This window comes from Carcharodon carcharias, chromosome 25 (genome assembly GCF_017639515.1).
Source record: "Carcharodon carcharias isolate sCarCar2 chromosome 25, sCarCar2.pri, whole genome shotgun sequence".
NCBI lineage: Eukaryota > Metazoa > Chordata > Chondrichthyes > Lamniformes > Lamnidae > Carcharodon > Carcharodon carcharias.
Window position 1 is genome coordinate 16552023 of NC_054491.1, and position 16021 is coordinate 16568043.

At 50.7% G+C, this 16021-nt stretch overlaps 1 protein-coding gene across 2 annotated transcripts in view; it reads left to right on the top strand.

Moving 5' to 3' along the window:
• Positions 1-8771: 8771 nt before the first annotated feature.
• c2cd2l (c2cd2 like) overlaps positions 8772-16021 on the top strand; it is a 124403-nt gene continuing 117153 nt past the window's right edge. For both annotated transcript variants that reach the window (XM_041174563.1, XM_041174564.1), the window contains exon 1: positions 8772-9236. In XM_041174563.1, coding sequence (XP_041030497.1) covers positions 8871-9236 — 366 coding nt within the window. In that variant the 5' untranslated portion in view covers positions 8772-8870. The remainder of the gene's footprint in view (positions 9237-16021) is intronic.

A 16021-nucleotide genomic window follows, 5' to 3' on the forward strand; every position in this document is an offset into this window, starting at 1 on the left:
ACAATTCACAGAGTGCTAAGCAACAACGTCAGACGTGACACATTGTCATGACTAACTGGGGATAGTGCACTGTAATATCAAGCCCCACTGTTCCCCGAACCACGACAAATGTGAAAAGCTTGATCAAACCACCAGATTGCCCTAATTCTATCTAACTGTTTAACTTAGGTTAACAGAATACGAGCACCAGGTTTGTAAACTTAATAAGTAAATAACTGTTTATTGAACAAACTGTCATTAACCAGTGCCAAAAGAAAGAAATATGAATTGCTAATTTCTCACTCTATAACCTAAACCCTATCCTTTATTAAATCCCAATGAACACACATACAAGACACACACAATCCATGTTTTTGTGTGTCTGAGGGGTGGGATAAAGCAGATCAATAGCACCAATTCCAGAGTACAGGATTCGATGGGTTGACTTTGATTGATGTCTTCCAAATTCCTTTCAGTTCTTGTTGATGACACAAGGTAGTTTTCCAGCACTCTCAGTATTTTGTTCACTAGTTGAACACTTGCCTTTCAATGTCTCTAACAGTGATTTTCCCCTTTGCCTCTTGACAGGGGTTTTCAGAGAGAGTAGGTTATAGAGATATAAGAAAAAGCCAACTAGCTATTATTGTGGAATTACTGGAATCTTCCACACAGGAGAAATGTTTTAGGTCTTGTTCCTTTCATGCTAGGAGCTATTCCACTGCACAGCTTTCAAAACCTGGTCACCTGGTCAGGAGCCAATTAAAACATTGTCAGGCAGTTCCATTGGCCTGGGACTCCTTTCTGGCACCATGCTGTCTTTCATGGCACACTCTGTTCCAGGACTGTAACATTGTATATTTCCCTCAATCCTGTTACAGTGGACATGTCTTTCAAACTGCAGCTATAGTAATTTTAATCCACAATCCATAGAAAATAAAATATGTTCTTCCTAACAGTTCAACAGAAATAAAAAGATATATTCCTTACAATTTATGGACTAAGATTTTGAAAATTGTCTAATCGGCTTAATTCTGGAGCATGTACCTAAAATCAAGATTCGATCACTCCTAAGGAAAGTAGTAAGTGTAAGCAGTGGGAATGATGTGCACTTATCACTCACATTAATCCATAGTGATTCATTTATTGAATAATAAACCTAGCATTTAACCGATTCGTAAAGAGGTTAATGGGTGTCCATATATCTGCATCAGTGGCAGCATTGGGTTTGGTGTGTATAATCTAATCAATCAGTCTGATTGCTGTATTTGCTCCCTTAGCACCAATGTATTTATATTTTTAGATTTAAAATGATCTATCAGTGTATTCAGACAGTGTGCCATATTTGTATGATTGACTCAATTAGTGTAATACTCTTGTCCCTTAATAAAAATGTGTGAATTCAATTCCTACTCCAGGACTTGGGCACATAATCTAGTGTGACATTGCACGGACAATCCTTCCGTGGAAGGGTTGAATCGAGAACCCATCTTCCTGTCTAGTAGTCTAAGTGGGTGTTAGCTGTAATGCACAAAGAATGACAGACACCAGAAAGGTGCTATTTAAATGCAATTTCTTTTCCATAAGTATTTCCTTCCTCCATTAAAAAAATGAGAAAATGTAATACTCGTCACTGTTGCATTTCTTGAACAATTATCACTTTAATAGATGAATATAAAAATAAAAAAGTTTCCTTTTTATGATCGTATCTTTGCATTGGTTCATCCCTTCTAAAGAATTTTGCCCTATTCAGCCACCTGTCTGATGTGTCTGGAACCAAGGAGCTTGGCGGGTGTTCTGCTTGCAAGTCTGTCGGACAGGGCAGGAATCAAAAGGCCATGACTTCCCAGTCAAATCTTTTTATCATGATTGTCAATTCTGGCTGAAGATCTTGCAGATAGCATCAGGCAATGGTATATGAGTGGTTAAGAAGTGTCTAAATCTAGAAAGTCACAAGTAGTTATATGTCACGGTTGTGTTACATGCAAAGAGAACAGCCAGTTTTGCACACAATATTTTGTTGCTGGTTTGGATTCTGGGGCTGGCCGGGTCACCTGCTCTTTCTGAATAATGCCTCTGGATCTTCATTCCACCTGATTCACCTAAACAGGCGGAAAGACCTCAACTAAACTTCGCACATGCAACACTTCCTCGGTACTGCACTGAATGTCAGCCTAGATCATATGCTCAAGTCTACTTTGCTAATAAATCCTGTGGACATCAAAACATTTTTTTTAATAATTATTGAAGTATGAGGCTTTGCTTTCCAATTAGGTGTAGTTTTATGTACTTGGAGAATCAGTATATTTTTGTCCTATAGGTGGTGCAATGGGTTGGAAAACATAGTCCTTTCATCTCTGGGACATAACAGCTGATATACTGTCAAGCTTCCTGTTTCTACAGTCCAGTAACTGCTAAAATTAGCCACAAGCCAGTCATCCATAAGTTGCCCTCCCTCCTTAAAGGAGGAGAGTACCACTAATAACAGTCTTCCAAAATGGTATAAGTCATGCCTGATAAAGGATCAAGGCAGCAGCAGTTTGATCTGTAACTAATATCTCTTCCAAAATGATAAGGAAATCTACATCCACAATATGTCTTTTAATTAGGTCATATCAGCTTGGTCAACCCTCTGAAATAAATCGTTCTTTCTTTCAAATCGTGGCTCGGCTCTGCTCTGGGCTGTACTAATTTTTTAAACAGTCACTTTGCTGCCCTCCCTAAAGATCTGCTACTATATCCACACATTTGCTGCTATTTAAATAAAACACTCACATTAGTGCAATAAAATCAAACCAATGTAAAAGACGTGCACTGACTAGTCAGTTCTGGGCCTCAGCCTTTAACTCTCAGATAAAAAATTTATTTTTGCAAATTTGAGTGACATTCAGGATGCGTGTACATTGTGAGTTGTTTGAGGAGGAAATGTTGATAATAGTGCTAGACACAAGCACCAAAATATCTCTGGCACCATCAGCTCTGGCTCCTTTTGAAAATCAGCTTCAATTCCTAGAGTTCTACAACAGTACCTCCAGAGTATCTCATAATCATCAGACCATGAGTGGTTGACTCCCAGGTCAGTCGTATTACAAAATGCAACATAAAAAATGGTACTGACAACCATTGCAAAAAAAGGAATCTTTAGGGAAATTTTCTGTTCGAACTACACAATTATCATTGACACCAAACCAGGAAAAAAATTAGTTATTATTGGAAAGTGTGCTCAGTGAGGTTGAATGGTACAATGAACATTTGAGTGTAATGTCACAGAATGTTTACATTTGTAGAGCAAATTTAAAATGTTTTTGACTTTCATTTAAACATTATTAACTTATGATTTGAATTGCAGCTTCGCTTTGCCCTGCAAATTTGTCCTCTATTTCTCTCTCCCTCTTTTCTCGCTTACTCACTTTACTCTATTATCCCTTCTATATCTCCATCTCCCTCTTCCCTACTGCTCCTTTATGATTCTGTTCCTACCTCTTTTTTCCCTTCCTCCACAACCCCCCTCTCTCCCAGCCCCCACTCTGTCTTCCTCCCCCTCCCCCTCCCCCCCTCCTCCTCGCTCTCCCCCATTAGCCCATCACTCCTTCCTTTCCACTTCCCTCCCTCCCCATGCCTCTCTTTACAACCTCCCTCCTCTCCAACCTTTCCTTCCTCCCTCTTCCACCTGCCTCCCTCACCCCCCACCCACCCCTGCCACCTCTGGCTTTCCCTTCCTCACATCTCTCCCTCTCTCTTCCTCCCACCTTCCTGCCTTGTCTGTCTTATCTCCCTCTCTCCTTTCCCCCTCCATTCCAGCCACCTTCCCTCCCCCTTGCCCCATCTTCCTCCTCCTCTCATTCCTCTCTAGACTCTAGCCCTTCCCCTCTTTCCCCCCTTAATCCTCCAATCTCTCTTTCTTTCAACTTCTCTGTCCCTTCAGTCTAGCCCCTTTCTCGCATATCCTTCTCTCTCCCTCCCTCCCTTTCAGTTTCTCTCATTCTTTCTCTTCATCCCCCCCCTTTCTCCCTCCCCCCTCTGTCCATCCCTCCCTCTGTGTCCCTCCCACCCCCTCTCTATCACCCTCCCCCTTTCTGTGTCCCTCCCTCCTCCCTCTCTCTCAGTGTCCCTCTTTACCTCTCCCTCCCTCTGTGTGTCTCTCCTGTGACCCTTCCTCTGCCTTCCTCTCTCTGTGTCCCTCCCTCAGTGCCCATCCTCCCTCCTCCCCCTCCATTGAGACCCTCCCATTCCCTCCATCCGTTTCCTTCCCTCAATGACCCTCCCTATGTCCCTTCCTCCCCCTTCCTCTCTGTATGCCTCTCTCATCCCCCTCCCTCCCTCTCTGTCCCTCCCTACCCCTCCCTCTGTGTCCCTTGCCCCTCTCCCTGTCTCCCTACCCCTCCATGTGTCCCTCTCACTCCTCTCCCTGTCTGTCCTGCCCCCTCTGTCTCTTCCCACTCTTTCCTCCCTCTCCTTTCCTCTCTCTGTCCCATCACTGTCACTCCCCCTCTCTCATTGTCCCCTCTCTGTCCTTCCCCCCCGGGTCCTCTTTCTGTCCCTCCCTCATCTGCCCCTCTCTCTGCCCTTCCCTCAGCCCCCCTCTATCTCTGTCCCTTCATCCTCCACCCTCTCTCTTTCTGGCCTTCCACTCTCTCTCGGTCCCTACCCTCTATCTCCCCGCACCCCCCTTTTCTGTCCCTCACCCCCCTCTCTCTCATCCCTCCCTCCTCTCTCTAACTGTCGCTACCTCCTCTCTCTCGCTCTGTCCCTCGCCCCCCTGCCTCTCTGTCACTTCCCCACTCACTCTCTCTCTGTGTCCCCACTCTCTGTACCTGCTCTCTCTCTCTCTCTCTCTGTCCCTCCCAACGCTTTCTCTGACCCCTCTTCTCTCTCTCTGTCCCTCTCCCCCCCCCTCTGTCTCTGTCCCTCTCTCCGTGACCCCCTTCCCCCCTCGACCTCCTCCCTCTCCCCTTCCCGCCCTTCTCTCTCCCTCCCCCTCCTCCCTCTCTCTCTCCCCCTCCTCCCTCTCTCTCTCCTCCTCCTCCCTCTCTCTCTCCTCCTCCTCCCTCTCTCTCTCCTCCTCCTCCCTCTCTCTCTCCCCTCCCCCTCCTCCTCTCTCTCTCTCCCTCCCCCTCCTCCCTCTCTCTCTCCCTCCCCCTCCTCCCTATCTCTCTCCCCCTCCTCCCTCTCTCTCTCCCCCTCCCCCTCCTCCCTCTCTCCTCTCCCTCCCCCTCCTCCCTCTCTCTCTCCCTCCCCCTCCTCCCTATCTCTCTCCATATGTCGCTCTCTGTCAGCTCTTTCTCTCTCTACCCCTCTCTCATCCCCCCTCCCCACCTCTCTCTCTCCTGTCTCCCCAATCTCTCTCTCCCTTCCCTGCCTCTCCCTCCTCTCACCTGTCCCCCCCACCCTCCCCCTCACCCTACCCTCCCCCTCAACCTACCCTTCCCCCACCCTCCCCACCACCCCCACCGTCTCCCCCCCTCACCCCCCTCCTCACACACCCTCACCTCCCCCCCTCACCTCCCCCTCCCCACCCTCTCACCTCCCCCTCCCCTCCCCCCCTCACCACCCCCTCCCCTCCCCCCCTCACCACCCCCTCCCCTCCCCCCTCACCACCCCCTCCCCTCCCCCCTCCCACCCCCTCCCCTCCCCCTCACCCCCTCCCCTCACCTCACCCTCACACCCCCCTCCCCTCCCTTCCCTTACCCCCTCTCCCTCACCCCCCTCCCCTCTCCCTCACCCACCCTCCCCTCCCCTCACCTCACTACCCCCTCCTCTCACCTCACCACCCCGTCCCCTCACCCCCCTCCCCTCACACCCCCTCTCCCTCACACCCGCCCTCCGCCTCAACCCCCCCTCCCCCTCCCCTCCCCCTTCAACCTCCCCCCCTCCCCCCTCCCCCCTCAACCTCCCCCCCTCACCCACCTCCCCTCCCTCACACCCCCTACACCCTCCCCTTCCTCACCCCCTCCCACCCCTCCCTCACCCCCTCCCCTCCCTCACCCCCTCACCCCCCCTCCCCCCTCCTCCCCCTCCCTCACCCCCCTCCCTCCCACCCCCTCCCCCCTCCCACCCCCTCCCCCCTCCCTCACACCCCCTCCCTTCCTCACCCCCTCCCTCACACCCCCTCCCCTTCCTCACCCCCCTCCCTCACACCCCCTCCCCTTCCTCACCCCCCCTCCCTCACACCCCCCTCCCCCACACCCCCTCCCTCACACCCCCTCCCTCACCCCTTCCCTCACCCCCCTCCCCTCCCCCTCCCTCACCACCCTCCCCTCCCCTCACCACCACCCCCTCCCCTCCCCTCCCTCACCACCACCCCCTCCCCTCAACTCACCACCCCGTCCCCTCACCCCCCTCATCCCCTCCCTTCCCTCCCCTCCCCCTCCCCCCCTCCCCCTCCCCCTCCCCCTCCCTCCCCCCCTCCCCCTCCCTCCCCCTCCCCCTCCCTCCCCTCACTCACCTCCCCTCAACTCACCTCCCCTCACCACCCCCTCCCCTCACCTCACCCCCTCTCCCCTCACCTCACCCCCTCTCCCTCACACCCGCCCTCTGCCTCAACCCCCCCTCCCCCTCCCCTTCCTCCTTCCTCCCCTCCCCCTCCCCTTCCCCCTCAACCTCCCCACCCTCCCCCTCCCCCTCAACCTCCCCCCTCACCCCCTCCCCTCCCCCTACCCCCTCCCCTTCCTCACCCCCTCCCCTCTCCCCCACACCCCCTACCCCCTTCCCTACACCCTCCCCTCCCTCCCCTCCCTCACCCCTCTCCCCTCCCTCCCCTCCCCTCCCTCACACCCCCCTCCCTCATACCCCCTTCATCACACCCCCTCCCCTCCCTTACCCCCTACCCCCTCCCCTCCCTTCCCCCTACCCCCTCCCCTCCCTTACCCCCCTACCCCCTCCCTCCCTACCCCCTACCCCCTCCCCTCCCTTACCCCCTACCCCCTCCCCTCCCCTCCCTCACCCCCCTCCCCTCCCTCACACCCCCCTCCCCCTCCCTCACACCCCCCTCCCCCCCTCCCTCACACCCCCCTCCCCCACACCCTCCCCTCCCCTCCCTCACACCCCCCTCCCCCCCTCCCTCACACCCCCCTCCCCCACACCCTCCCCTCCCCTCCCTCACACCCACCTCCCCTCCCTCCCCCCACCCTCAGCCCCTCCCCCCACCCTCCCCTCACACCCCCCTCCCCTCCCCCCCCCTCCCCTCCCCTCCCCTCACCCCCCTCCCCTCCCCTCCCCTCACCCCCTCCCCTCCCCTCACCCCCCTCCCCTCCCCTTCCCTCATCCCCCTCCCCTCCCCTTCCCTCATCCCCCTCCCCTCCCCTTCCCTCATCCCCCTCCCCTCCCCTTCCCTCACCCCCCTCCCCTCCCCTTCCCTCACCCCCCTCCCCTCCCCTTCCCTCACCCCCCCTCCCCTTCCCTCACCCCCCTCCCCTCCCCTCACCCCCCTCCCCTCCCCTTCCCTTCCCTCACCCCCCTCCTCCCCTTCCTACCTCAACCCCCTCCCTCCCCTCCCCACCCCCTCCCCTCCCTCACCCCCCTCCCCTCCCCACCCCCTCCCCTCCCCTCCCCTCCCCACCCCCTCCCCTCCCCTCCCTCACCCCCCTCCCCTCCCCTCCCTCACCCCCCTCCCCTCCCCACCCCTCCCCTCCCCTCCCACCCCCCTCCCACCCCCCTCCCCTCCCCCCTCCCACCCCCCTCCCTCACACCCCCCTCCCCTCTCCCCTCCCTCACACCCCCCTCCCCTCTCCCCTCCCTCACACCCCCCTCCCTCACACCCCCTCCCCCCCCTCCCCCTCTCCCCCCCTCCCCCCCTCCCCCTCTCCCCCCCCTCCCCCCCCCTCCCCCCTCCCCTTCTCCCCCCTCCCCCCCTCCCCTCCCTCACCCCCCCTCCCCTCCCTCACCCCCCCTCCCTCCCTCCCTCACCCCCCCTCACCCCCTCCCTCACCCCCCCTCACCCCCATTCCTCCCCTCACCCCCAATTCCTCCCCTCACCCCCTATTCCTCCCCCTCACCCCCAATTCCTCCCCTCACCCCCAATTCCTCCCCTCACCCCCAATTCCTCCCCCTCACCCCCTATTCCTCCCCCTCACCCCCTATTCCTCCCCCTCACCCCCTATTCCTCCCCCTCACCCCCTATTCCTCAGCACCCTCCTCCTCTCTGTGTGTAATGTTACTCTCTCTCTCTCTGTCCTGCGCACTGTGTCTCAGTCACTGTTCTGTCTGTTGCGCTCTGAATGCTGGGCCGGAGCCGTTTCTATTCCGGTCTGAGCTCCCGACCAAGGGGTGGCGGGGTGGTGGGGGTGAATCATTGCTGCCTTCACTCATTCTGGGTCCGACTGCCTTCCTTGCTTTGAATCTCCCACAGGCACAAAATATCAAAACCTTCAGTAAGAGGGACCCAGACGGAGCAGCAGGGAAACAGATACATTGAATCCAGCCAGGGATCCAGAGCAGGAAGATACAGTGTTGGACCATCCTGGGCTGCGAAAGAAAATCACCTGCCTGAAACTGACACGCCAGCAATTTCATCCGCTTCAGCCCGAAGTCCAATAAAAGGATGAACATTGGAGGATTATTCGGCCCTTAAATGGATCATTTTTTTCCTTGCAGCCCGGGATAGAAGGGGTGGGGGGAGGAGGAAATCCGACCTTAGATCTAAAGTTGCATTTTTAATGTTGCATTTCCCTGCGCGATATAATGTAGCAAACAGACGTGTGTGAGCCTTGTTTTTTTTTTGGGGGGGGGGGGGGGCGGGCGGGGGGAGGAGGAGGGCAAGTTTTATTTCATTTTGCTGGACTACTGGGTGAGGAGGGAGGGAAGGGTATAGTTTGTCCAATGCGCCAGACTGATTTCCAAGTTGGATCGGGACGGTTTGTTTTCTTCGGTGTGTGTGGACAGGCTGCCCAGTCCCCATGGCTGTGATGGCTGCTGTTTTTAGCCTGTTCGGCAGCGCCTCTGCCCCGGCTATTTTTCACGACGTTAGCTGGCTCGCTCTCCTCCTCTTGTTTGCCGCCTCCATCGTGACCGTGTTGACTTGGCTGGTGCAGTATTCATTCGGGATTTTACGCCGAGCCGGGCCAGCCGCCAAGCAGCACGGCCCTCCTGCCAGTCTGGGACTTTGCAGCTCCCTCTTAAAGCTGGGATGCTCCCGGGAAGACAGCGCCTCGGCGTCGGGACTCAAGCGTTTGGTCACGTCCCTATTCTCCTTCAAATCCTTCAGGGATAACTGGCAAAGAGCGTGGATCAAAGCACTGAACGACCAGGCTTGTCGCATTGGGGTAGGTCGTATGGTTTAAGCTGTTGGGTTCCAGTATTTGGACCATTTGCCCTGTTGGGTTCCAGTAGTTGGACCATTTGCCCTGTTGGGTTCCAGTAGTTGGACCATTTGCCCTGTTGGGTTCCAGTACTTAGACTGTCTCCCATTGTTGTCCTGTTGGCATTTGGACCAATTTCCATCAGTCAGAGCTGGTTGGTCGTGGTGGGTCCAGTGGTCAGGTTTGACATGGACCTCTGGTGACCCTTGTGTGCCCTGTGCACCCTGTTCAAAGTGGAGAGCTTTGAGATGATCCCTTACATTAAAGTTGCTGGATGTATACGAGTTGTTATATGAAACTTGTATGTTCGCTATTGAAGGTGCAAATGTGAAATAGAGCATTGGGCATCCATGAGTTTGGAGGTTGCAGAGTTTCCTCATGTCAGGAACAGCAAGATTTTAAACCTACAATATAGAGGCTGTCTGCAAGCTGGTGAGGATTTTTGGAGAGTCACTATAATATTGGAATTTGTAACTTACTAGCAAGTGTTGGAGACATTGGCATCTGGCATATGTTTTCTATGCAGCATTGTCCATGCTTTGTGACCTTTTACTTTTTTCCTCCAGTTGTCTCCCATCTTTTCCTGAATGTCCTGCTCTTTGCTGGAGTATGGCTCCATGGGCACTGACCTCGCCCGACCTCATAATTTGCCAAAGTCCTCATACATGAGCGGAGACCATGACCGTTTGGTCCTGGAGGACATCACGTGAGCTTAGTCCTGTTAGCCCCCCCCTAGTGTCCCTCCACTCAACTTACCATCGGGGATCGTCGATTGGCAACCAGCAGTGAGTGGACTTGATGAGCTTTTCTCATCCCTAGCTCGGGGAAGCTGAGAGCTAATCACCTTTTGCTGGGGAGTGAGTTTCTGCCCTCTCGAGCCTGTTGTGGCTCAGCAGAAACACAAATGGTGAATTTATCACTTATTGATAAACAACCATAATTGCAAGCCTAAGAAAGAAACATGCTGGAAACATAGGTCTGGCCCTAGGGCACATTGGTCTAGAAGTATTTTTGTAGATCATGTCTTGAGTTGAGAGTTTGAAGTACACATTTTTTAGATTTGTTTTGTAAAGAATGTAGAGTAATAATGATTGGAAAATTCATCAGTAAGTGATGCACAGGATAATAACTAGTTATCCATAAGTTAAAGGGCACCTGTTTTGAATTATATGTTCTGTACAATCATTACATCCATCATAATCTCTCTTATGTACAATACCTGAAATTTATTTATATGGTGACCTTTAATTAACCCATCACCCTGTTTATAGTTTGTGCCTCCTGATTTATCTAGAATCACCTTGATAGTTATATTTGCTTAGGATTCTGGTTCATGCTGGTAAACCTCCTGATTGCACACACTACCTGGAAAGCTGGGAGGTTTGTGTGTAACGTTGGGAGTTGAATGTGTTCATCATGGATGATATATAAAATCTGTTGGCTGACTGACCCACTGGGCTGAAATGTTGTCCTTTAACCATGTTTGAATCCAACCCAGACACGCTGGGTAAACGATTGCTAAATAATTTGAGCTTGGATGTCAGAAAGCATTCCCTGATAGTTGAGGACCCAAATCGCAGAACTGCCCACTACCGGTCTGCAATGAATAACCTCACTCGATAAATCTGTAATGCTGCCTGTGTGGGAAGTGGAAATGTTACATTGCTACTGTAGGTATGAACTTTGAGGTATGGCCAGGCCAGTTTGTTGGGTAGAAGTGAGGTTCACTGTCTAATTCCTGATCTGTAAATGCTTGACTGTAATGCTGAGAGCTACAAATGAAAAATTCTCCATTCACAGAGCTGATGTTCCTTAAATTGAGCACAACTTTTTGAACAATTTATGACTTAGAAATGCGATTGGTGACAGCAGCTAACACAATCTATTGCATTATTTATATATAATAAATAATTTATTATATGAGACATTTCTCTGTCCACTATTCTACCAAGGCCTTAAAAGTTTTTGCTCATGTTCCATGCATGCTTCCTGTGTCATGTTTACATCCTGCCACACTTCAGTACACCTTCTCAATTGCTATGGATGATCTCCTTGTTTATTTTAAGCAGGTTGCTATCACTGTTCAAACAACAGGGGAATGCCATTGTTAAGTACCAATGTGAGAAACTCTCAGCCATTTCTAAGCAGAGGGGCAGTGGAAGGGGTACAGTATCAGATTCATCAACACCGTACCAGGGCTTAAAGGGTTAAATTATAAGGGTAGGTTGCAAAAATTTAGCCTGCATTGCCTTGAGTTTTAGAAAGTTGAGGACTGAGCTAATCAAGTTGTTTAAACTGATTTAAGAAATTTGATAGGGTAGCCGCAGAGAAGATATTTCCAGGTCAGGGGAGATATTCAGAAGAAGAGAGCTGTAATCTTAACATTACAGATGGACCATTCAGGAGGGAAATAAAGAAGCAGTTGTTCATAGAACGGGGGGTGGAAATCTGGAATGATCTTCACCAGAGGGCTGTGGATGCTTGGGTTCAATTGAAAATTTCAAGACTGAGTCAGCAAATATTTGGCTGGGGAGGTGTATCAATCGATATGCAGCGAAGGTGGGTAAATGGAGTTGAGGTACAGATCAACGTTGATCTCATTGAATGCCAGAACAGGCTTTGATGAGCTGAATGGCTTACAGCTGCTCCTATGTTTCCATATATATTTAAATAAGCATATTAACTAGCTAAAATAGCCAGATTAGGTATACAGTTCATTGGACCTTGTGGTTTGAGTCTAGAATGCAGTTTCACCTCCTGCATTGTGGCATTTAAAAACAAAAATTGTTCTGAAGCTCCTGTGATGATTTTTGCAGAAAAACACAAGTGAAAATTAGCAGCTATAAATATTCATATCTATGACTATTCTTATCAGCAAGATCTGCTAACACTTAACTGTATAGGAGATTTATGAGACACACCTTCATTGCCTGGTGCTATCTCTTCTGTTACTACCAAAGGTAAAGGGGTGTCTTACTTTTGTAACATACTTTTTTATTATTCTTTCACAGGATGTGGCCATCGCTGGCTAGGCCAGCATTTATTGCCCATCCCTATTTGCCCTTGAGACGGTGGTGGTGAGCTGACTTCTTGAACTGATGCAGTCCATGTAGTGTAGGTACACCCAAAGTGCTGTTAGGGAGGGAGTTCCAGGATTCTGACCCAGTGACAGTGAAGGAACAGCGATATATTTCCAAGTCAGGATGATGTGTGGCTTGGAGAGGAACTTGCAGGTCATGATGTTCCTGTGCGCCTGCTGCCTTTGTCCTTCGATGTGGTAGAGATCACAGGTTTGGAAGGTGCTGTCTAAGTGGTGAGTTGCTGCAGTGCATCTTGTAGATGGTGCACACTGCTGCTACTGTGCGGTGGTGGAGGGTGTGAATGTTTGTGGATGGGGTGCCAGTCAAGAGTGCTGCTTTGTCCTGGATGGTGTCAAGGCTCGTGAGTGTTATTGGAGCTGCACTCATCCAGGCAAGTAGAGAGTATTCCATCGCACTCCTGACTCGTGCCTTGTAGATGGTGGACAGGCTGTGGGGAGTCAAGAGGTAGACTCATAGACATCTACAGCACAGGAGACCATTCGGCCTATTGTGTCCACACCAGTCAACAAAGATCTGACTACACTAATCCCATTGTCCAGTGCTTGGTCCATAGCCCTGGAGGTTATGGCAATGCAAGTGAATGTCTAAATACTTCATGAATTTCTGACTCAACCACCCTTTCAGGCAGAGAGTTCCAGACTCCCACCACCCTCCGGGTGAAATAATTTCTCTTCAACTTCTCTCTTAACCTTCTCCCTCTTACCTTAAATCTATGCCCCCTGGTTATTGATCCTTCTACTAATGGAAAAAGTGCCTTCCTATCCACCCTACCTATGCCCCTCATGATCTTATACACCTCTATCAGGTCCCCTCTCAGTCTTCGCTTCTCCAAGGAAAACAACCCCTGCCACCCAATCTTTCCTCATAGCTCAGACCCTCCAGCCCAGGCAGCATCCTGGTAAATCTGCTCTGCACCCTCTCCAGTGCAATCACATCCTTCCTATAATGTGGTGACCACAACTGCATGCAGTACTCCAGTTGTGGCCTAATCAGTATTTTATACAGTTCCGGCATAACCCTCCCTGCTCTTGTATTCTATGCATTGACTAATAAAGTCAGGTATCCCATATGCCTTCTTAACCATCTTATCTACCTGTCCTGCTACCTTCAGAGATCTGTGGATATGCACTCAATATACTGACCTTCAGTACTTTCCAGGGTCCTACCATTGCCTTGTTAGCCCTCCCCAAGTGCATTACCTCACAGTTTTCCGGGTTGAATTCCATTTGCCACTGCTCTGCCCACCTGACCAGTCCATTGACTTCCTCCTGCAGTTTACAGCTATCCTCCTCACAAATTACCACCCGACCAAGTTTCATGTCATCCGCGAACTTCTTGATCACACCCTCTATATTTAAGTACAAATCATTTATACTACAAACAGCAAGGGCCCTAGCACCTTGTGAGTTACTCACCACAGAATTCCCAGCGTCTGACCTCCTGTAGCCACAGTATTTATATGGCTAGTCCAGTTCAGTTTCTGGTCAATGGTAACCCCCCAGGATGTTGATAGTGGGGGATTCAGCGATGGTGATGCCATTGAATGTCATGGGAGATGGTTAGATTCTCTCTTGTTGGAGATGGTCATTGCCTGGTACTTGTGTAGCGTGAATATTACTTGTCACTTATCAGCCCAAACCTGGATATTGTCCAGGTATTGCTGCATTTAGACATGGATTGCTTCAGTATCTGGGGATTCGTAAATGACTGAACATTGTGCAATCATCAGCGAACATCCCCACTTCTGACCTTATGATGGAGGGAAGGCTATCGATGAAGCAGTTGAAGATGGTTGGGCTTAGGACACTACCCTGAGGAACTCCTGCAGTGATGTCCTGGGACTGAGATGTTTGTCCTCCAACAACCACAACCATCTTCCTTTGCGCTAGGTATGACTCCAACCAGCGATGAGTTTTCCCCCTGATTCCCATTGACTCCAGTTTTGCTAGGGCTTCTTGATGCCGCACTCGGTCAAATGCTGTCTTGATGTCAAGGGCAGTCACTCTCACCTCAGCTATTTTATCCATGCTTGAACCAAGGCTGTAATGAGGTCAGGAGCTGAGTGTCCCTGATGGAACCCAAACTGAGCATTAGTGAGCAGGTTATTGCTGAGTAAGTGCTGTTTGATAGCACTGTCAATGACCCCTTCCATCACTTTACTGATGATGGAGAGACTGAGGAGTGGCAATCAGCCAAGTTGGATTTGTCCTGCTTTTTATGTACAGGACATATCTGGGCAATTTTCCACATAGCCGCCAGGGTAGACGTCAGTGTTGTAGCTGTACTGGAACAGCTTGGCTAGGGGTGCAGTAAATATTGGGAGTGCCTTGCTATTAGATTTTGTCAGCTTCCCCCCCAGAACAGATTTGCTCACAAACAATGGTAGCATGTTACTTTCATTCTGTTCACATGTTATGAAAGCCTGTTGTGACCCAACCTTGTTCCTCTGCTCTCGCCAGTTCTCTGTGATAGTGGGATGTAAAGATTGTGCACGTTGCTTGTGCGCGTCTTTCAGTGAACATGGAGCAGCAGCAGCAGCAGAGCTGTTGGGGGGGGCGGGGAGTGGGTTGAACACCAGTGCTGCTGGACAAGCCTGTGCAGGGTGTAGTGGTGAGGCAGCCCAGAAAGTATGGATTATGAAACGGGATAAATGTCTTTCATTCCTGGAATCTGCTGAGATCCAATGACACAGGGTGGGATGAACGTTCCAATTTCCTACACCTGGGTGACAAAACTGTGGAGCAGCTGGCCGCTTGTAGATCCCACCCTATAAGCATTGAGCGTATTCCATTACTGATGAGCAATCCAAGCCTGAAAATGACTGCCCCACAATGACAACAATTTGCATTTTACCACAGTAGAACATCCCATGGCGCTGCACAGGAGCATGATCAAAATGAAATTGACAGCGAGCCAAGTAAGGAGATATTGGCAAAAAGCAAAAAACTGCGGATGCTGGAAATCCAAAACAAAAATAAAAATACCTGGAAAAACTCAGCAGGTCTGATAGCATCCGCGGAGAGGAACACAGTTAACATTTCGAGTTCGTATGAGTCTTAACAGAACTATTGAAATAGTTGCAGAGATATTGGGTCAGGTGACTAAAGATTTGGTCAAAGAAGTAGGTTTTGAAGGAACAGTTTAAAGGAGGAAAGAGAAGCACAGGGATTTTGGGAGGAAATTCTAGAGCTGAGGACCTAGCATATTGCTAATGGTGGAGTGACGAATATCAGGGAAGTGTAAGAGGCTAGATTTAGAGGAATACAGTTATCTTGGAGGACTGTAGGGCTGGAAAGGATATGCTGGGTGCAGTGAGTTCGGACAGTTTCAACCCTGTTCCCACCTGTCACGCGCACAACACACACACTGCACTGACTAACATGAAATTTACAAATCTCACTTAGAGAAGAGACAAGGTGACTAGTGTGTTAAATACAGTAGTGCAGTGGAGATGCTCTGAGTGTGGGATTAAGTCAATTTCCTGGGACATAGGAAATGTTACTTTGTGCTAACCGATTCTGTACCAAATTGGAAACTTTTAATGTTGACAGTGGGCAAAAGATATAGATGGATGTTTAAATTTCTCAGCATTAAACTCCTTCACCTCGATATCTGAGGGATGAGGTTGATCTTTGCGGAGACATATTG